Genomic DNA, 24,199 nt, shown 5'->3' on the forward strand with positions numbered 1-24,199 from the left:
TTTGTTAAAATCCCCAGCTACAATAAAAACGGCCTCAGGATATGTGGTTTCCAGTTTGCATGAAGTCCAGTGTAGTTCCTTGAAGGTTGTCGTGGTATCGGCTTGAGGGGAAATATACAGTAATACAGTCGGCATTTGATTGTGAGGTATTCTAGGTCAGGCGAACAAAATGACTTGAGTTTATGTACATTATCACAGTCACACCATGAGTGGTTAATCAAGAAACATACTCCACCGCCCTCCTTCTCGGAGAGTTCTTTATTCCTGTCTGCATGATGTACTGAGAACCCAGCTGGCTGTATGGACAGGGATAGTATATCCGGAGAGAGCCATGATACCGTGAAACACAATATGTTACAGTCCCAGATGTCACTCTGGAAGGAGATCCTCGCCCTAAGATTGTCTACTTTATTATCCAGAGACTGAACATTAGCAAGTAGTATATTCGGAAGTGGTAGATGGTGTGCTCGCCTCCTGAGTCAGACTAGAATTCCACTCCGTATACCTCTTCTCCGCCGGTGGTGTCTTGGAGCAGCCTCTGGGATAAAATCAATTGCCCTGGGGGGTACGAACAAAGGATCCAGTTCGGGAAAGTCGTATTCCTGGTCTTAATGCTGGTGAGTTACTGGTGCTCTGATATCCAAAAGTTATTTCCAGCTGTATGAAAAAACTAAAAAAATAAAACGTTCTGGGCTAATAATGTAAGAAATAACACACATAAAAACGAAATACTGCAAAGTTGCTTAGGACCTAGAAGCAGAGCTGCCATGTCTGTCGGCGCCAATAAGGCACCTCGGGGGTTTGTGTATATGGCCAATATACCACGGCTAAGGGCTGTATCCAGGCACTCCGTGTTGTGTCGTGGGTAACAACAGCCCTGAGCCATTGTTTATTGGCCATATACCAAACCCCCGCGTGCCTTATTGCTTAAATATAACATTATCATGCTCTGATCCAATATCACCACATAGTTTAAGAACAGGCAATCGAAGATACCTGCTGCAGAATGTATTTGAGTTCTGCGCTCAGCTCTTCTGCCTCCAGTAGCTCTTGGTGTTACCATAGATAGAGCCCCATCTGTGCAAAAGCCCACCATTCAATCCCATGGAATCTGTTTTTCATCAATATAGCCACGCAGCACACTGAACATTCCCTGTGTCGTTTCATGCCCGGGTAACGTGAGACAGAACAATATGTCCTTGTGAATAGCATCCCCTGACATAGTGAACAAAAGTCAATGCATGGGAATCTTGACCCTCACAGCTAATGTCCAGTTGGAGAGCATAAACTGGAGAGTTTCTGAGTTGTTCAGTCAGTTTCCTCTTGATTGCTAGCTATAGCATGAATTCTTAGTTTCACAGTGTTATCTGACAAAGGTATTGATGCGAGTTTCTGTGCCTCTGTCTCCTCACACTGTTTTCACAATATCCATTGCGGCCGGTGGACCAAATAGGGCTATGTTCTGTATACCACCTAGGGTTGCACATTTTGGGGAATATTCAGAGGTGGAAACTTTCCATGGGAATATATGGGAAATAACGGGAATATATGGGAATTAACGGAAATATATGCAAATTAATATGAATACCATTTAAATGTAGATGTTATTTGCATTGGATATATTTACCATATCACATGGAGACAGAAACATAAACCTGTTACCTTATCATAGGTAGACATAATTGCAAATGATTAAATCATTCCAATAGAAATAAAAAAATACGATTTAGTTACGAATTGAACTTGAAATGAGTCGACTCTTCACATGGGATGATTTCACTGAACAGCAAAAGGGAATATTGAATGATCCCTAATGATCCATCGCGTCTCCCCCAAAAAAATTTCAACATACATCTGGAAAATGATAGTCTAGAAACTAAAGATTTGGTTGTCTTCCTCTCAGGCTTCCATGCCTTTTCCCTGGACCTCCACAATGTCCACCTCTTGAACGTCAGACTCTGAGGCCTCATCTTCACTGTCACTTTCTAACCTTGTTAATGGTGGCTCGTTGTCAGGGTCAAAAAGCTTCAAATTTGCCCGTATGGCCACCAATTTTTCAACCCTTGTATTGGTCAGCCTGTTGCGTGCTTTGGTGTGTGTGTTCCCAAACAAGGACCAGTTGCGCTCTGAGGTGGCTGATGTTGGTGGGATTTGGAGGCAACAGGGGAAAGTGCCTCAGATCCACAAAGTCCCTTCCACCAGGTGGCTTATGAGATATGTGGCACGACTTGACAAAATTAAATCTAGAATCAGCTTTCTATTTCGCAACAAAGCCTCCTTCACTCACGCCGCCAAACATACCCTAGTAAAACTGACTATTCTACCGACCCTCGACTTCGGCGACTTCATTTACAAAATTGCCTCCAACACTCTAGTCAGCAAACTGGATGCAGTATATCACAGCGCCATCTGTTTTATCACCAAAGCCCCATATACCACCCACCACTGCGACTTGTATACACTAATCGGCTGGCCCTCGCTACATATTCGTCGCCAGACCCACAGGCTCCAGGTCATCTATAAGTCTTTGCTAGGTAAAGCTCCGCCTTATCTCAGCTCACTGGTCACCATAACAACACCCACCCGTAGCATGCGCTCCAGCAGGTATATCTCACTGGTCATCCCCAAAGCCAGCACCCCCTTTGGCTGTCTTTCCTTACAGTTCTCTGCTGGCAATGACTGGAACTAAATGCAAAAATCGCTGAAGCTGGAGACATATACACTGCTCAAAAAAATAAAGGGAACACTTAAACAACACAATGTAACTCCAAGTCAATCACACTTCTGTGAAATCAAACTGTCCACTTAGGAAGCAACACTGATTGACAATACATTTCACATGCTGTTGTGCAAATGGAATAGACAACAGGTGGAAATTATAGGCAATTAGCAAGACACCCCCAATAAAGGAGTGGTTCTGCAGGTGGGGACCACAGACCACTTCTCAGTTCCTATGCTTCCTGGCTGATGTTTTGGTCACTTTTGAATGCTGGCGGTGCTTTCACTCTAGTGGTAGCATGAGACGGAGTCTACAACCCACACAAGTGGCTCAGGTAGTGCAGCTCATCCAGGATGGCACATCAATGCGAGCTGTGGCAAGAAGGTTTGCTGTGTCTGTCAGCGTAGTGTCCAGAGCATGGAGGCGCTACCAGGAGACAGGCCAGTACATCAGGAGACGTGGAGGAGGCCGTAGAAGGGCAACAACCCAGCAGCAGGACCGCTACCTCCGCCTTTGTGCAAGGAGGAGCAGGAGAAGCACTGCCAGAGCCCTGAAAAATGACCTCCAGCAGGCCACAAATGTGCATGTGTCTGCTCAAACGGTCAGAAACAGACTCCATGAGGGTGGTATGAGGGCCCGACGTCCACAGGTGGGGATTGAGCTTACAGCCCAACACCGTGCAGGACGTTTGGCATTTGCCAGAGAACACCAAGATTGGCAAATTCACCACTGGCGCCCTGTGCTCTTCACAGATGAAAGCAGGTTCACACTGAATACGTGACAGAGTCTGGAGACGCCATGGAGAACGTTCTGCTGCCTGCAACATCCTCCAGCATGACCGGTTTGGCGGTGGGTCAGCCATGGTGTGGGGTGGCATTTCTTTGGGGGGCCGCACAGCCCTCCATGTGCTAGCCAGAGGTAGCCTGACTGCCATTAGGTACCGAGATGAGATCCTCAGACGCCTTGTGAGACCATATGCTGGTGTGGTTGGCCCTGGGTTCCTCCTAATGCAAGACAATGCTAGACCTCATGTGGCTGGAGTGTGTCAGCAGTTCCTGCAAGAGGAAGGCATTGATGCTATGGACTGGCCCACCCGTTCCCCAGACCTGAATCCAATTGAGCACATCTGGGACATCATGTCTCGCTCCATCCACCAACGCCACGTTGCACCACAGACTGTCCAGGAGTTGGCGGATGCTTTAGTCCAGGTCTGGGAGAAGATCCCTCAGGAGACCATCCGCCACCTCATCAGGAGCATGCCCAGGCGTCGTAGGGAGGTCATGCAGGCACGTGGAGGCCACACACACTACTGAGCCTCATTTTGACTTGTTTTAAGGACATTACATCAAAGTTGGATCAGCCTGTAGTGTGGTTTTCCACTTTAATTTTGAGTGTGACTCCAAATCCAGACCTCCATGGGTTGATAAATTGGATTTCCATTGATTATTTTTGTGTGATTTTGTTGTCTGCACATTCAACTATGTAAAGAAAAAAGTATTTAATAAGATTATTTCTTTCATTCAGATCTAGGATGTGTTGTTTAAGTGTTCCCTTTATTTTTTTGAGCAGTATATTTCCCTCACTAACTTTAAACATCAGCTGTTAGAGCAGCTAACTGATCGCTGCAGCTGTACACAGCCCATCTGTAAATAGCCCATCCAATCTACCTACCTCATTCCCATGTTGTTTTTATTTACTTTCTGCTCTTTTGCACACCAGTATTTCTACTTGCACATCATCTGCACATCTATCACTCCAGTGTTAATTTGCTAAATTGTAATTACTTGCTACTATGGCCTATTTATTGCCTTACCTCCTCACGCCATTGGCACACACTGTATATTGCACACACTGACTTAATTTTTTTATATTGTGTTATTGACTGTAGTACGTCTGTTTATTCCATGTGTACCTCTGTGTTGTTGTTTGTGTCGCACTGATTTACTTTATCTTGGCCAGGTCGCAGTTGTAAATGAGAACTTGTTCTCAACTAGCCTACCTGGTTAAATAAAGGGTAAATAAAAAAAAATATTGCATCTCCATCCCAAAGCCCTTGCTTGAAAGTGTACTTTGCCAGACTGCCAAGAACCTTTCCCTCATCCAGGCCAAGGTGGCCAGACACAGTAGTGATGACACCATAGGCCTTGTTGATCTCTGCACAAGACAGCATACTCTTGCCAGCATACTTCGGCTCCAACGTACGCTGAGGCATGTATGGGCTTCAGGCAGAAGTCTTCATGCTTTTTGATGTATTTCAGAACTGTAGTTTCCTCTGCTTGGAGCAACAGTGAAGTGGGAATGGCAGTACGGATTTCTTCTCTTACATCTGCAAGCAGAGTCTGAACATCAGACAGGATGGCATTGTCTCCCTCAATCCATGCAAATGGCTACTGCTTTAGGTTTCAGGAGTTTCACGCTCTCCCAAAAATACATCATCCAGGAGGATCCTCTTGATGGGGCTGTCCATATCGGCAGACTGTGATACAGCCATTTCTTGGAGAGACACCTTCCCCTCCAGAAGACTGTCAAACATGATGACAACATCACCCCAATGGGTGTTGCTGGGCAGCTTCAATGTGGTGCTCTTATTCTTCTCACTTTGCTTGGTGAAGTAGATTGCTAATTATTAATTATTCCTTGCCCACGAACATTCGACTACCCATCAGAGATGATTGCAATATAGTCTGCTTTCTCTATGATTTGCTTGACCATTACTTGAACTCTGTTGAACTCTGCATCCAGGAAATGAGTAGATAAAGCATGTCTGGTTGGAGGGGTGTGTGCTGGGCGAAGAACATTCAGAAATCTCTCCAAGAAATGGCGTAGCTGGATTGTGCGTCACAGGCAACCCATATCTTGATGCTGTACTTTGCTGGCTTGCCGGGCATATTCTGCCGGAAAGGACAGCGACCTTTTGACAAAAGAGATTACTACCAGTAATTAGTATCAGTGCCACAGAAAACAAATCACATAAATCAATGATATTACAGCAACACATAAAATGAACAGTGAAAATCACTTACATTACAGATATGAAAATAAAAATGTACCTCTGAATGGAACCAATTGCTCATCCACTGTTACTTCAGGCCCAGGGTTGTAGAGGTATGGCAGACGCTCCACCCACTTCTCCCAGACCTCTCTTATGGCTGCCAGTTTGTCTCTCACGCGTCTTGCAGGTCTTGACTCACGGTTATCAAATCGTAGCATTCTTGAGAATGTGTGAAAGACTTTCAGTTGCATCGTGACACTGAAAATCGCCCTTCCTCTCTCTGCATCCCAGAGACTACATGTAGCCTCGCCTCGGGACCTATACACACCGTTAAGATTAGCAGCCCTGTGTAGGCACGCAGGTTAATCTCATCCATCCTTTTCCAGTTGTCTCCATATTTACGGAAACCCTCCAAATTTGTCATCTCCAGGATGATTTTTTTCGATGGCTGGTGTGATGAACATGTAGAATGTTGAGGCAATGTCCTAGGCATGGGCAACTGCATGTCTTGTGGGCCCTGGGGTCATCCTTATGACATTTTGTGCTGCCATCCTGCCCTGGTTGTCATATGGTGACAAGGACCATGTTATTTTGCTGTTCTTTGACAAAAATGTCAGGATTTCTTCTTCATCTGAAGATGATGCATCGTGCTCTGGGTTGTATTCTTCCCCATCTTCTTCTTCAGATACCTCCTTACCAGAAAGCATTGAGTCCTTGGCTCAGACAGTGTAGTAGTGTGGGCTCAATAGCATCTCATTAGTGTGCAAGATCTTGAGAATCAGCTGTACATGTGATGGAAGAATGTATTGTGCATGCAGAGAGTTGCAATTCCATTGAATTCGGGATAGTTTAACCAAAATATGCCACAAGACCTTGAATTGCCTTGCGTATCCCACATAAAAAAGTTCACTGTTATAAGCTAACTTTGTTGATGAATTTAAGCAAAATTACCCAAATTCCCGGGCTTAACTTCCCATTGAAAATTTCCTGAAAAATTCAGGAAATTTACTGGAATGTTTCCGACCCTTTGCAACCCTAATACCATTGCATTAAATGCATTCCAGGTGACCACCTCATGAAGCTGATTGAGAGAATGCCAGAGTGTGCAAAGCTGTTATCAAGGCAAAGGGTGGCTACTTTGAAGAATATATGTCACGTCCTGACCCTAGTAAGATGTCATTTTCTATAGTATAGTAGGGCAGGGCGTGACAGGGGGTGTTTTGGATTGTTCTATGTTTTCTATTTCTATGTTGAAGTTCTAGTTTGTCTATTTCTATGTTGGGATTGTTTGAGGTTGATCTCTAATTGGAGGCAGCTGATCCTCATTGCCTCTGATTAGAGATCATATTTAAGTATGGGTTTTTCTCATTGTTGTTTGTGGGTTATTATCTTTTGAGTAGTGTGTTGTCCTCTGCGTCACGGTTTGTTGTTTTTGTATTTCAAGTATTTATGTATTGCATTTAGTTTCACGTTTAATAAATATGTGGAACTACGAACACGCTGCATTTTGGTCCGCTCCTTCAAACAGCCGTGACAATATAACATTTATTTTGATGTTGATGTGGCCTTTTTTTTTTTTACATGATTCCATATGTGTTATTTCATAGTTTTGATGTCTTCACTATTATTCTACAATGCAGAAAATAGAACAAATTAATAAAAACCCTGGAATGAGTAGGTGTGTCCAAACTTTTGACTGGTATTGTATATATATATATATATATATATATATATATATATACACACTGTATTTTATTTATATTACCCTATGGCATTTAGATTTTTCCACAAACACCTCTCTGAAACAAATCTTCTAGAACCTCTTGACCTTGGTATTAGTGCCGCATGAACACGATATTACTCCGGTTTTCTTCTTTTTCTTTTTTGAAAAAGTCCTAAGGGTACATCGTTGATAGTGACACTTGGACACAAATGTATGTTGTTTTTTTCTCACAGCCTGAATCTCTCAGATGACATTTCTGTGGCTTTACTCTTCAAAATGATAATTTACATTGACATTTCCTCGTCCACTTTCTGTGAAGTTAGGCCATGTATGGAGACAGAGTGCTTAGACTTCTGCTACAGGAAGAGAGAGCCAGCTAGCTGCCTGAGCAAACAGTGGGAATGTGGAGGAGCATTTAGAGAGGGAATGAGAGGAAAAGTATTTGGTAGAAAGAGGGTTAAAAAGAGAGACCGAAATTAAGACCGAAATTGACATAGAGACAGTTAGAAAGAGTACGATGAAGTGCTATGATACGGAGACAGGCGAGAGAGAGCAGAATAATTTTTTGAGGTCCTGAAAAATACAATTCCATTATAAAAAAATCAACCAGATCATTAGGATCACCAGGCTAAAACAAAACCAGCAGAGTAATGGTGCAATAAGTTGTGATATCACAAACAATGAATCAAATCCACATAATATTGTTCAAGACTTCATACAGTACATACTAACTTATCTTGTGTTTCTAGGGGGAGACTCCATCCTGGGTTCTGTGGCTCTACGTATCGTCATGGGCAGCTGGTGGCTTTTCACCCTCATTGTGTGTTCCTCCTACACGGCCAACCTGGCAGCCTACCTCACGGTGTCCCGCATGGACAACGCTGTTCGGTACGTTATCAACAATTATCAACCCTGTTGTACAGTGTTTCCTTCTATCTTTAAGACTCATTGAATGATGTGGTGATTTCCTGGTGGTAAGTGTCTTCAACTGGCAAGAATACTGGTATGTCTTACTTTTTCCAGCATTGACCCGCACTGCCAATTTCCTGGTGTTATTTGTCTTTGTGGGTTAGATTTCACCCATTTAGGCAAAATTAGACATACCAATAAACTCAAGTTGGGCAGGCTGTTGACATGTTGTCTCTCTTATACAACTCATAAATATGGACCATGTGTGATTCACACACACTATGACAGACAATTGTAATTCCTAACCCACTCCTTAAAAGTTTTCCCTCCTCTGTCCAAATGTTATTTGTTAATATCCTGTTGGTGCTAGGGGGCAGTATTTGCACGGCCGGATAAAAAACGTACCCGATTTAATCTGGTTACTACTCCTGCCCAGTAACTAGAATATGCATATTATTAGTAGATCTGTATAGAAAACACTCTAAAGTTTTTAAAACTGTTTGAATGGTGTCTGTGAGTATAACAGAACTCATATGGCAGGCCAAAACCTGAGAAGATTCCATGCAGGAAGTGGAAATCTGATTTGTGGAATCACCTTCAACACTTTGCCTATGAAACACACCGTGAGTTAGGATTCATTTAGCACTTCCTAAGGCTTCCACTAGATGTCAACAGTCTTTACAAAGTGGTTTGAGTCTTCTCCGGTAAAAACTGACCGAACGAGAGGCCTGGAAAGTTGGTCATAGAGGGAGGGCCATTACTACTATGATGCGGGCGCCCGTGGGTACCCTCTCGTTCCGAAACGTTTAGTAAGACAATGCAATCGTCCGCCTTGAATATTATTGAAGCTCTGATTGAAAAAGGCCCTAAAAATTTGTTATACAACGTTTGACATGTTTGAACGAACGTAAATATATATTTTTTGCACATTCGTGACGACAAGTCCCGCGCGCCTCGTACATTTTGAGTAGCCTTCGGAATGCGCTAACAAGAAGGAGCTATTGGGACATAAATTATTAACTTTGTCGAACAAAACTACATTTGTTGTGGACCTGGGATACCTGGAAGTGCCTTCTGATGAAGATAATCAAAGGTAAGTGAATATTTACAATAGTATATTTGATTTTAGATGACTCCAAGATGGCGCTAACCTGTATCGCCTAGCCTATTTTTCTGAGCATAGCACCTCGTTTATTGCAAAGTGTGATTTCCCAGTAAAGTTATTTTTAAATCTGGCAATGTGGTTGCATTCACGAGATGTTAATCTATAATTCTTTGAATGACAACATTATATTTGACCAATGTTTTCGAATAGTAATTTTGTAAATTGTAGCGCTGTTTCATTGGATGCATTTGAGGGAAAATAGTCAACGTTACGCACCGATGTAAAATGCTGTTTTTATATATAAATATGAACTTTATCGAACAAAATAATGCATGTATTGTGTAACATGATGTCCTAGGAGTGTCATCTGATGAAGATTGTCAAAGGTTAGTGCTGCATTTAGCTGTGTTTTGGGTATTTGTGATGCATGCTAGTTGCTTTGAAAATGGCAGTGTGATTATTTTTGGCAGGGTACTCTCCTAACATAATCTAATGTTTTACTTTTGTTGTAAAGCCTTTTTGAAATCGGACAACGTGGTTCGATTCAGGAGAGGTGTATCTATAAAATGGTGTAAAATAGTTATATGTTTGAGAAATTGAAGTTATAGCATTTATGAGGTATTTGTATTTCGCACAACGCGATTCCACTGGCTGTTGACTAGGGTGGGACTCAAACATCCCAGGTTCCCAGACAGGTTAACCTCTCTAGGGTATGTGGGACGCCTACTCAACAGCCAGTGGAATCCCGTGGCGCGATATTCAAATACCTTAGAAATGCTATTACTTCAATTTCTCAAACATATGACTATTTTACACCATTTTAAAGACAAGACTCTCGTTAATCTAACCACACTGTCCGATTTAAAAAAGGCTTTACAACGAAAGCAAAACATTAGATTATGTCAGCAGAGTACCCAGCCAGAAATAATCAGACACCCATTTTTCAAGCTAGCATAAAATGTTACATAAACCCAAACCACAGCTAAATGCAGCACTAACCTTTGATGAACTTCATCAGATGACACTCCTAGGACATTATGTTATACAATACATGCATGTTTTGTTCAATAAAGTTCATATTTATATATAAAAACAGCATTTTACATCGGTGCGTAACGTTGACTAACTATTTTCCCTCAAATGCATCCAATGAAACAGCGCTACAATTTACTAAATTACTATTCGAAAACATTTTTAAAATGTAATATTGTCATTCTAAGATTTATAGATGAATATCTCTTGAAAGCACCTGTAATGCCAGATTTGAAAATAACTTTACTGGGTAATCATACTTTGCGATGAAAGGGGATGCGATACTCTGAAAAATAGGCTAACGTTACAGGTCAGCGCCATCTTGGAACAATCGCATATCACATCTAGTCTTGTATACTATTGTCAATAATCCCTTACCTTTGGTTGTCTTCATCAGAAAGCACTTCCAGGAATCCCAGGTCCACAACAAATGTATTTTCGTTCGAAAAAATTACTCCTTTATGTTCCAAGAGCTTGTTCTTGTTAGCGCGTCTGAAGGCTGATCCAAATGCTCCGTCGGCCGCGGGACAGCTATTTTGAGAAAATGCATTTTTTTTCCATTTAGGTTCGTTCAAACATGTCAAACGTTGTATAACATAAATCTTCAGGGCCTTTTTCAACAAGAGAGCCAATAAGATTCAAGGAGGATGATTGCATTGTCTTTCAAAACGTTTCGAAAGGGGAGGGAAGCCAGGGCCGCCGGCGTCATAATGGTGATGGCCCTCCTCATGTGACCAATTTCAACAGCGTCTCATTCATTCAGTTTTAACAGTAGGAGACTCAAACCACTTTGTAAAGACTGGGGACATCTACTGGAAGCAATAGGAAGTGCTCAATGAACCATAGCTCACGGTGTGATTAATAGGCAACGTGATGAAGTTGAGTTCGCAATTCCACATCCTTTTTCGATCTGTCTCGGGGTTTTGACTGCCATATGAGTTCTGTTATACTCACAGACACCATTCAAACAGTTTTATAAACTTTAGGGTGTTTTCTATCCACAAGTATTAATTATATGCATATCCTAGCTTCTGAGTTTGAGTAGTAGGCCATTTAAAATGGGCACAAATTCTTTACAAAATGCGCTGTGGCGCCCCCTATCCTAGGCGACCGTCAAGAGGTTAACTTCTATGGGCTACGTGGGAGCTAGGGACACAGCCAGTGAAATATCAGGGCGGCAAAACAACAAAATGTCATAATTCAACTTTCTCAAACATACAACTATTTTACACCATTTTAAAGATACACCTCTCCTTGATGTAACCACATTGTCCGATTTCAAAAAGGCTACAGCGAAAGAAAAACATTAGATTATGTTAGGAGAGTACAAAAAAAAATAATCACACAGCCATTTTCCAAGCAAGGACATGTGTCAATAAAACCCAAAATACAGCTAAATGAAGCAATAACTTTGACGATCTTCATCAGATGACACTCCTAGGACATTATGTTACACAATACATGTATGTTTAGTTCGATAAAGTTCATATTTATATCCAAAAACAGCATTTTACATTGGCGCGTGATGTTCAGAAAATGTATTCCCACCAAAACTTCCGGTGAATGTGCACATCAATTTACAAAAATACTGTTACGCACGCCTCTAGAAAGAGGAAACGCAACACCCTGCCTCAACTTAACTCTCCGTGGTGTTAAAAAGGTATGGAAGTGTAGGTGTGAGCAAGGATGACAAAAAGGCAGAGAATACCGTTTACTGGGAATTTATTCCTTCACGCGGTAAGTTGGGGAAAAGGGGCTGGATGGAACCAAAGCAAAGAAACTAAATATCAAAGCCCCCTCTCCTACCTTACCTGCCTACCCACTACTTACCTAACTAGCACCACCTGGTGCACTAACCAAAATACAGGGGATGGTCCGCCCAGGTCTTTCCTAGTGTGCATAGACAATAAATTACTACGGGTATATGTATGCCTGCGGGCCTCTTGCCTAAGCACTCCCTAGGTGCCGTCCCCTTCCCCCCTGGGAACAAATGAAACAGAATATTCCAAATGTCTTCACAACAAACTGAGAAAAAACTATTAACTCAGGACATTAAAGAAGCTCTCTCTGAGCAACAACTACACAGTACATACCAAATGTCTTAGCAACCACCAACATGCTATAACTCTCAACCATTATCTCTGGGTCTCCCAACAAATATCTCTCTGCAATCATCTCTCTTTCTGAGCAACAGAACTGGGGCTTATATAGCTTCAGAAGAAGTTAGTAATTGGAGACAGCTGCGTCCTGACGAGGGGGCGGGGTCAGCTCTCCAATCATCAATGTTGATTGACCAATCAGCTGCTCGTAGAGAACGTCAGAAAGCCATTACCTGAAACACACTCACAAATATACAAACTACAACACAGAAACTGGGGAACGTAACAAATACTCATCATAAACGTTGACAAAATATATAACAATTATTTAAAGAATTATAGATAGACTACTCCTGGATGCAACCGCTGTGTCAGATTTTAAAATAGCTTTACGGAGAAAGCACATTTTTTAATATTCTGAGTACATAGCTCGCCATCACAGCAAGCTATACAGACACCCGCCAAGTTCGGGGTCACCTAAACTCAGAATTAGTATTATAAATATTCTATTACCTTTGCTGATCTTCGTCAGAATGCACTACCAGGGCTGCTACTTCCACAAGAAATGTTGCTTTTGTTCGAAATAATCAATTTTTATGTCCAAATACCTCAGTTTTGTTTGTGCGTACAGATCACTTATTCAAAGGCATAATGCGCAAGCGCGGTACCAGAGACGAAATGTAAAAATGTTCCATTACTGTACTTAGAAGCATGTCAAACGCTGTTTAAAATCAATCTTTATGGTATTTTTAACGTAAAATTGCGATAATATTCCAACCGGACAATAGCATATTCATTCAAGAAGAAAAAGAAGGAACGGCGTGCTCGCGAGATCGCGCATATACAATCCCTTTGTCCACAGGCAGTCCACTGATTGACTGAGCTCCTATTATCTGCCCAGTGACAGGGGAATGCTGAAAGAACTTTCTGAAGGCTGTTGACAGCCAATGGAAGCCTTAGGAAGTGCAACGTGACCCCACAGAAACTGTAGTTTCGATAGAGAATCAAAAGAAGAACTACAATTCTCGGACTTTCCACTTCCTGGTTGGATTTTTCTCAGGTTTTTGCCTGCCATATGAGTTCTGTTATACTCACTGACACCATTCAAACAGTTTTAGAAACTTCAGAGTGTTTTCTATCCAAATCTACTAATACTATGCATATTCTAGTTTCTGGGCAAGAGTAGTAACCAGTTTAATTTGTGTATGTTTTTTTCATCCGGCCGTGAAAATACTGCCCTCTACACGCCAACAGGTTAAACAGCTTGGAAAATTCCATAAAATGATGTCATGGCTTTATAAGCTTCTGATAGGCTAATTGACATAATTTGAGTCAATTGGAGGTGTACCTGCGGATGTATTTCAAGGCCTAGCTTCAAACTCAGTACCTCTTTACTTGACATCATGGGGAAATCAAAAGAAATCAGCCAAGACCTCAGAAAAAAATTGTGGAACTCCACAAATCTGGTTCATCCTTGGGAGCAATTTCCAAACGCCTGAAGGTAACACGTTCATCTGCACAAACAATAGTACGCAAGTATAAACCCCATGGGACCACACAGCTGTCATACCGCTCAGGAAGGAGACGTGTTCTGTCTCCTAGAGATGAACGTACTTAGGCGCGAAAAGCGCAAATCAATGCCAAAACAAAAGCAAAGGCCCCTGTGAAGATGTTGGAGGAAACAGGTACAAAGTATCAATATCCACAGTAAAATGAGTCCGCTATTGACATAACCTGAAAGGCCGCTCAGCAAGTAAGAAGCCACTGCACCAAAGCCAACATAAAAAAGCCAGACTACGGTTTGCAACTGCACATGGGGACAAAGATTGTACTTTTTGGAGAAATGTCCTCTGGTCTGATGAAACAAAAATAGAACTGTTTGGCCATAAAGACCATCGTTATGTATGGAGGAAAAAAGGGGAGGCTTGCAAGCCGAAGAACACCATCCCACCTGTGATGCACGGGGGTGGCAGCATCATGTTGTGGATATATTGAAGTAAATTATGTGGATATATTGAAGCAACATCTCAAGACATCAGTCAGGAAGTTAAAGTTAGGTCACAAATGGGTCTTCCAAATGGACAATGACCCCAAGCATACTTCCAAAGTTGTGGCAAAATTGCTTAAGGACAACAAAGTCAAGGTATTGGAATGGCCATCACAAAGCCCTGACCTCAACCCTATAGAAAATATGTGGGCAGAACTGAAAAAGTGTGTGCGAGCAAGGAGGCCTACAAACCTGACTCGGTTACAGCAGCAGTCAGGAGGAATGGGCCAAAATTCACCAAAATGATTGTGGGAAGCTTATGGAAGGCTACCCAAAACGTTTGACCCAAGTGAAACAATTTAAACCCAATGTTAAAAAATACTAATTGAGTTATGTAAACTTCTGACCCACTAGGAATGTGATGAAAGAAATAAAAGCTGAAATTAATCATTCTCTCTACTATTATTCTGACATTTCACATTCTTAAAATAAAGTGGTGATCCTACTTGACCTAAGACAATACATTTTTACTAGGATTGTCAGGAATTGTGAAACTGAGTTTAAATGTATTTGGCTAAGGTGTATGTAAACTTCCAACTTTAACTGTAGCTGTTTAGAGTGGAAATGACACAGTCAGAGGAATGAGAAAATTACGGAAGTGACAGTGAGGGAAAAATGTATTTGATCCCTTGCTGATTTTGTACGTTTGCCCACTGACAAAGAAATTATCAGTATATCATTTTAATAGTAGGTTTATTTGAACAGTGAGAGACAGAATAACAACAAAAAAATCCTGAAAAACGCATTTCAAAAATGTTATAAAATGATTTGCATTTTAATGTGGGAAATAAGTACTTGACCCCTCTGCAAAACATGACTTAGTACTTGGTGGCAAAACCCTTGTTGGCAATCACAGAGGTCAGACGTTTCTTGTAGTTGGCCACCAGGTTTGCACACATCTCAGGAGGGATTTTGTCCCACTCCTCTTTGCAGATCTTCTCCTTGTCATTAAGGTTTTGAGGCTGACGTTTGGCAACTCGAACCTTCAGCTCCCTCCACAGATTTTCTATGGAATTAAAGTCTGGAGACTGGCTAGGCCAATCAAGGACCTTAATGTGCTTCTTCTTGAGACACTCCTTTGTTGCCTTGGCCGTGTGTTTTGGGTCATTGTCATGCTGGAATACCCATCCACGACCCATTTTCAATGCCCTGGCTGAGGGAAGGAGGTTCTCACCCAAGATTTGACGGTATATGGCCCCGTACATCGTTCCTTTGTTGCGGTGAAGTTGTCCTGTCCCCTTAGCAGAAAAACACCCCCAAAGCATAATGTTTCCACCTTCATGTTTGACGGTGGGGATGGTGTTCTTGGGGTCATAGGCAGCATTCCTCCTCCTCCAAACACGGCGAGTTGAGTTGATGCCAAAGAGCTCCATTTTGGTCTCATCTGACCTCAACACTTTCACCCAGTTGTCCACTGAATCATTCAGATGTTCATTGGCAAACTTCAGACGGGCATGTATATGTGCTTTCTTGAGCAGGGGGACCTTGCGGGCGCTGCAGGATTTCAGTCCTTCACGGCGTAATGTGTTACCAATTGTTTTCTTGGTGACTATGGTCCCAGCTGCCTTGAGATCATTGACAAGATCCTCCCGTGTAGTTCTGGGCTGATTCCTCACCGTTCTCATGATCATTGCAACTCCACGAGGTGAGATCTTGCATGGAGCCGCAGGCCGAGGGAGATTGGCAGTTCTTTTGTGTTTCTTCCATTTGCGTATAATCACACCGACTGTTGTCACCTTCTCACCAAGCTGCTTGGCGATGGTCTTGTAGCCCATTCCAGCCTTGTGTAGGTCTACAATCTTGTCCCTGACATCCTTGGAGAGCTCTTTGGTCTTGGCCATGGTGGAGAGTTTGGAATCTGATTGATTGATTGCTTCTGTGGACAGGTGTCTTTTATACAGGTAACAAACTGAGATTAGGAGCACTGCCTTTAAGAGTGTGCTCCTAATCTCAGCTCCTTACCTGTATAAAAGACACCTGGGAGCCAGAAATCTTTCTGATTGAGAGGGGGTCAAATACTTATTTCCCACATTAAAATGCAAATCATTTTATAACATTTTTGACATTTTTTGTTATTCTGTCTCTCACTGTTCAAATAAACCTTCCATTAAAATTATAGACTGATCATTTCTTTGTCAGTGGTCAAACGTACAAAATCAGCAGGGGATCAAATACTTTTTTCCCTCACTGTATATCTGTATTGTCTTGGGGCCAAATCAAGTCTCTAGAAAAAAGGAAAAAGTTCTGTGTACATGCATGCATTCATCTGTGCGTGTGTGTAAATCAAAGTGCTAGTGTGTGTAAGTGGCAGGAAAGATTTAATCAATAAATGCTGTAAGCTCCATCAGTCAACATGTGCTTGCTTGAATCATTCCATAAACTAAATGTAATGAAAACTGGTGTGATAATTACTTCTCATTCTTTATTTAAACATAAGAGAGCGTAATCACCATGCCTCAGGGTGGAGAGGTGAGATTAAAGGACTGGGATTTTATCTATTGCTTCAGATTGATGATGTCTCTCTGCTGAACGATATGAGAAACTCCTCTATTCACACCGATTCACTAAATACCTCATAGTAAAAATGTTTTGTGTGTGGCATACAAAACATATAATAGACAATTGGCAAGTTATTAGACCTGGTCTGGAATACAGTCAAAAATGCACTGAGGAAAACCTGCACAGTAAAATGTCCCTTAGAGAAACCTTACCAAAATAGACAGTACTGAGTCACTTCATGATAGCAGCATTGTCAGGAATGTTTTCGCCAAAACATTTCCAAATGCTCTTCTAACCAATTGAGACATGAAAATAGAGCTCTTTGACCATGCACACCAGTGGTGGGTCTGGCGTCAAAGAGGAAAATTATGCAGAAAATATCTTAATACCTACTGTAACAAATGGTGGTGGATCTTTGATGTTATGGGGCTATTTTGCTTCTAATGGTGCTGAATTCCTTGTTAAGGTCAATGGGATCATGAACTTTACCCAGTACCAGGACTTTTTATGAAAAAACCTGGTTGCCTCTGCCAGGAGGCTGAAACTTGGCATCAAGTGGATCTTCCAGCAAGACAATAACCCCAATCCCCCATCAAAATTCCCAAATAAATGGTTAATTGACCAAAAAAATCAACATTTTGCAATGTCTCAGTCTGATTCTTAACCCCTGGTCGGGCGGACATCCAGCGAAAAATCCTATCGCCATTAGCATAACGAAATTTAATGTATATTTTTTTCAAATATAGGACTATGTTATAACGTTTTATAGATACACCTCTCCTGAATCGAACCACGTTGTCCGATTTCAAAAAGGCTTTACAGCAAAAGCAAAACATTAGATTATGTTAGAGGAGTATATCGTAAAAGTAGCCACATAGCCATTTTCCGACCAACCACATGCATCACAAATAACCAAAAAACAGCTAAATGCAGCACTAACCTTTGACAATCTTCATCAGATGACACTCCTAGGACATCATGTTACACAATACATGCATTCTTTTGTTCGATAAAGTTCATATTTATATATAAAAACAGCATTTTACATCGGCGCGTGACGTTGAGAAACTATTTTCCCTCAAATGCATCCGGTGAAACAGCGCTACAATTTACTAAATTGCTATTCTAAAACATTTTTTAAATGTAATATTGTCATTCTAAGATTTATAGATGAATATCTCTTGAAAGCACCTGTAATGCCATATTTAAAAATAACTTTACTGGGTAATCACACTTTGCGATAAAAGGGGATGCGATACTCAGAAAAATAGGCTACCGTTACAGGTCAGCGCCATCTTGGAACAATCGCATATCAAATCTACTCTTGTATACTATTGTCAATAATCCCTTACCTTTGATTATCTTCATCAGAAAGCACTTCCAGGAATCCCAGGTCCACAACAAATGTATTTTTGTTCGAAAAAGTTAATCCTTTACGTCCCAATAGCTTGTTCTTGTTAGCGCGTTCTGAAGGCTGCTCCAAAACTTCTGTCGGCTGCGGGACTCCTCATTCAATAAAATGCATTTTTTTAAATTTAGGTTCGTTCAAACATGTCAAACGTTGTATAACATACATCTTTAGGGCCTTTTTCAACCAGAGCTCCAATAAGATTCAAGGGGGACGATTGCATTGTCTTTCAAAACTTTTCGAAAGGGGAGGGTAGCCAGGGGCGCCGGCGTCATAATGGTGATGGCCCTCTCCGTGTGACCACGTTCCACAGCGTCTCATTCAGTCAGTTTTTACAGTAGGAGACTCAAACCACTTTGTAAAGACTGGGGACATCTAGTGGAAGCCATAGGAAGTGCTCAATGAACCATTGCTCACGGTGTGATTTATAGGCAAAGTGATGAATTTGAGTCCGCAATTCAGAATTCCACATCCTGTTACGATCGGTCTCAGGGTTTTGACTGCCATGAGTTCTGTTATACTCACAGACACCATTCAAACAGTTTTAGAAACTTTAGGGTGTTTTCTATCCACAAGTATTAATTATATGCATATCCTAGCTTCTGAGTTTGAGTAGGAGGCCGTTTAAAATTGGCACACATTTTTTTCAAAAATCGCTGTAGCACCCCCTATCCTAGGCGACCGTCAAGAGGTTAAAAAGGCATCTACAGTTTGTCATTTCAACTTTGAAATCTCAGACTTGATTTTCCCTAGTGAAAAATGTATAAACCCTTAGAAAAAAATGTCCATTAATTATAATCGACATAATAATTGACATTTTCTTGAACTGCAGGATTATTTTCCTGTTGTAGCAAAATGGCTCAAATGAAGATCCTACATCTGTAAATCCAATTAACAGTAATTTGGTATGTAGGCCCAAGGTACATCTCTTAACTTAGTTTGAGAAAAGCTAATGGATTGGTTAAGCGATGGCTAAATTAATGATAAATCAGATTTTACTTGTCCATTTAAATCCTTTGTATATCCACTCAACAAGGGCCTATCAACTTGAAGCTTTTGGGGGTCATCAAATACATTACCATTATGAACCATGTTAAGTTTGGTGTTGATATCTTAAAGGAAACTATTAACAATGAACTTTTTTTACAATGTAAAGTTAATACTTAAAATAATCATACAAAATCTTCTTCTCAAGGACTGAAAGTCAGATTCACTCTAAATGTGGTATTTGCACTCAATCCCTATAGAGTTTGAGAAAATAACATTGATGCATACAAAGATATCTACACTATACCTGTAGATGCATATTAGCAAATTCAGTACAGTCCCGAGTGGCGCAGTGGTCTAAGGCACTGCATCTTAGTGCAAGATGTGTCACTACAGTCCCTGATTCAAATCCAGGCTGTATCACATCTGGGTGTGATTGGGAGTCCCATAGGGCGGTGCACAATTGGCCCAGCGTCGTCTGGGTTTGGCCGGGGTAGGCCGTCATTGTAAATAAGAATTTGTTCTAAACTGACTTGCTAAGTTAAATAAAGGTTCAATTGTACATGGCCTTCACAACCCAATTGAGATGGTTTGGGATGAGTTGGACCGCAGAGTGAAGGAAAAGCAGCCAACTAGTGCTCAGCTTATGTGGGAACTCCTTCAAGACGGTTGGAAAAGCATTCCTCATGAAGCTGTTTGAGAGAATGCCAAGACTGCAAAGCTGTCAAGGCAAAGGGTGGCTACTTCGAAGAATCTAAAATCTAAAATATATATTTTTTTCTTTTTAACTTTTTTGGTTACTACATTATTCCATATGTGTTATTTAATAGTTTTGATGTCTTCACTATTATTCTACAATGTAGAAATTAGTAAAAATAAAGAAAAACCCTTGAATGAGTAGGTGTGTCCAAACTTTTGACTGGAACTATACGCTAATATGGACAAAAAAATCTAAGCGATTTAGTCAAATGATGGCTGAATTGACAAATCATAAATAACAATTTACATGTCCATTTTAACCAGTGGTCAGCTCCCAACACTTTCTGTGTTAAAATTCAAGCAGAGATCTATTGCTCAGATTTTTTTTAAACGTGATTTAAAAAACATAAGCCTATGCAACATTAACCAATTAAAAACAGTTCTGGAGCAATGAGATTTGTTCAGTAGGCTATAGGCCCAATACAAATAGCTGACCAATCAGCCTGTTACCAACCCTTAGTAAACTTCCTGAAAAAATTGTGCTTGACCAGATACAATGCTATTTCACAGTAAACAGACTTTCAGCACGCTTATAGGGAAGGACACTCAACAAGCACAGCACTTACACAAATGACTGATGATTGGCTGAGAGAAATTGATGATAAAATGATTGTGGGGGCTGTCTTGTTAAACCTCAGTGCAGCTTTTGACATTATCGATCATAGTCTGCTGCTGGAAAATGTAGGTGTTATGGCTTTACACCCAGTGCTAATATGTGGATAAAGAGTTACTTGTCTAACAGAACACAGAGGATGTTCTTTAACGGAAGCCTCTCAAACATAATCCAGGTAGAATCAGGAATTTTCCAGGGTAGCTGTTTAGGCCCCTTGCTATTTTCAATTTTTACTAACGACATGCCACTGACTGAGTAATAGCCAGAGTGTCTATGTATGCGGATGACTCAACACTATACACGTCAGCTACTACAGCGACTGAAATGACTGCAACACTTAACAAAGAGTTGCAGTTAGTGTCAGAGTGGGTGGCAAGGAATAAGTTGGCCATAAATATTTCTAAAACTAAAAGCATTGTATTTGGGACAAAACATTCACTAAACTCTAAACATCAACTAAAACTTGTAATAAATGGTGTGGAGGTTGAGCAAGTTGAGATGACTAAACTGCTTGGAGTAACCCTAGATTGTAAACTGTAATGGTCAAAACATATTGATACAATAGTACCTAAGATGAAGATGAAGAAGGTCCAACATGCCCTAGTTTTGTCGCATCTTGACTACTGTTCAGTCGTGTGGTCAGGTGCCACAAGGAAGGACTTAGGAAAATTGCAATTGGTTCAGAACAGGGCAGCACGGCTAGCCCTTGGATGTCAATCTCTCCTGGCTCCAAGTGGAGGAGAGTTTGACTCCATCACTACTTGAATTTATGAGAGGTATTGACATGTTGAATGCACTGAGATGTCTGTCTAAACTACTGGCACACACCTCGGACACCCATGCATACCCCACAAAACATGCAACAAGAAGTCTCTTCACAGTCCCCAAGTCCACCAGAACAGACAATGGGAGGTGCACAGTAATACATAGAGCCATGACTACATGGAACTATATTCCACATCAAGTAACTGATGCAAGCAGTAAAATTTAGATTTAAAAAACAGATAAAAAAACATCTCATGGAACAGCGGGGACTGTGAAGCAACACAAACATAGGCACAGACACATGCATACACACACACACACACACACACACACACGATAACATATACACTATACACACACATACACATGGATTTAGTACTGTAGATATGTGGTAGTGGTGGAGTAGGGGCCTGAGGGCACACAGTGTATTGTGAATGTATTGTAATGTTTTTAAAATTGTATAAGCTGCCTTAATTTTGCTTGACCCCAGGAAGAGTAGGTACTGCCTTGGCAGCAGCTAATGGGGATCTGCAATAAATACAAATACAAGCTTTTCCCAACCTCCTGTCCTTGACCATCCATAATAAATACAAATACAATACATAATCACTGCATATTGGCTATGCTTGATTTGCCCTGCCAAAGTTGTTCTTCTCAGACCATTTACAAATTATATATTTTTTAATGTAGGTAGGTATATGATCACACTGGTAATAGATCATTTGTTGTATTACTTGTGAGGCACAGCTGAGCGGGCATAACAATTAGCATTTTTTTCTGGACTGATGTCCTACATCTGATGGTCAGTCTGAGGGGAGGTAGCAGCGGTGAGGCTGCCTCTCACCCGACTCACCGTCCCTCCCCTGACTCACCGTCCCTCCCCTCTCCTTACCGTCTCTGAGAAAAGGGGACAGTCTTCCAGCTGATGGCAAAACTCAAGTCGCACTGCATTAATTCTCCCTCATGCACCAATTCATGTTACTCCTATGACCAGAGAAAGTGAAATATTCCTTGATATTAAAAAAGACACAAGCTGCTAGTAATAACAACGCAAGCTTATCGGAATACTTTGCTATAGTCATTCGTTGCAACTGCAGTAGGGACAACACACTAATAAAAGTGTTAAACAAAGTGTTGACAGTGCTGAATAACAACGCAAGACTTTATCGTTGGGTTTTTTACAGAAATGTTTGGTGATCAACAAGGAATGCCTTGGAGATCGACCAGTCGATCACGATTGACCGGTTGGTGACCACTGATTTCAACCAATGTAAATCCAATCCACAGTTGCCTATCAACTAGAAACGTGTCATCGCTATCATGTCCCTAACATGAACCTCACTGAACTTAGTACTATGAAAAAACAGGGAAACTATTAACTCATTATTTGCATATGTAACGCTAATGCACAAAACCATCTTCTCCTCATGAACCTTCCATACGATTCACTCCAGATTTGAATGGTTTTGAGTAGTTTTTTTTTTTGCATTCAAATATGGCCGCAATGTACCTATAAATGCACGTTAGCACATATACTAATGCTAAGAATATTTTTGACATCTTATTCTCATTAACCATAATTCAGATTGACTCTAGATTTGGTATATAGACTCAATGAATTTGAGAATGATTATCTGCTGCATTCAAAGTCAGCCACGCTACACCACTAGATGGCACGATATCACAGCAGAGCTACAAGATCTGAAAATAATGGAGATGGGGCCATGACATTTGTTATGTAAACTTTATGTATATGTCTTTAGAAGCTGTGTGAATATAAAGTTACTGCAACCTTAGATGGCTGCACCAGACTAGTTGTTGGCAGTATAGATGTCATTGGCACCATAGGCTACCAGAGCAATAACTATTTTTGTTCTACTTGCACATCCTCATCTGCACATCTATCACTCCATTGTTAATTGTTAATTGCTAAATTGTAATTACTTCGCCACTATGGCCTGTTTATTGCCTTACCTCCTTACTTCATTTGCACACACTGTATACAGATTTTTCTATCTATTGTGTTATTGACTGTACGTTTGTTTATCCCATGTGTAACTCTGTGTTGTTGTTTTTGTCGCACATCTTGGCCAGGTCACAGTTGTAAATGAGAACTTGTCCTCAACTGACCTACCTGGTTAAGTAAAGGTGAAATAAAAATTTAAAATAAAATAAATTGATCAAGTGGACTTTGTCTCATGCAAATTAATGTTACATTTAAATTATGCAGACAATCAATGTGAAACATCGTGAAAATAACGCTGAAAATATTAACATAAACCATTAGTCGAATTGACCCCAGAATTGGTATATAAACTCAATAATTAAATAATGACTTTAACAATGACATCTTCATTTGCGTCATCCTTGTAGTATTGAGCGGTAAACATGGTAATGCTTTCACTGATTGCACGTAAAGGAAGAGTTCCTACATGATAGAGTGCTTGCTTTGTTATCCGACTGTGTCCTTTCTGTCATCCTTTTTTGTTGCCTGCAGCTATATTCTATTCTTATTTTCCTATGATAAGACATCAACATTTGG

At 40.9% G+C, this 24,199-nt stretch overlaps 1 protein-coding gene across 3 annotated transcripts in view; it reads left to right on the plus strand.

Annotated features, from left to right (window-relative positions):
- The window catches only part of LOC106607602 (glutamate receptor ionotropic, delta-1), a 480,220-nt gene that overhangs the window by 422,603 nt on the left and 33,418 nt on the right, over positions 1 to 24,199 (plus strand). For all 3 annotated transcript variants that reach the window (XM_014204697.2, XM_014204704.2, XM_014204701.2), the window contains one exon: positions 8,184 to 8,322. In XM_014204697.2, the coding sequence (XP_014060172.2) occupies positions 8,184 to 8,322 (139 nt within the window). The remainder of the gene's footprint in view (positions 1 to 8,183; positions 8,323 to 24,199) is intronic.

Source organism: Salmo salar, chromosome ssa01 (assembly GCF_905237065.1).
Source record: "Salmo salar chromosome ssa01, Ssal_v3.1, whole genome shotgun sequence".
In the NCBI taxonomy this organism is placed as follows: domain Eukaryota; kingdom Metazoa; phylum Chordata; class Actinopteri; order Salmoniformes; family Salmonidae; genus Salmo; species Salmo salar.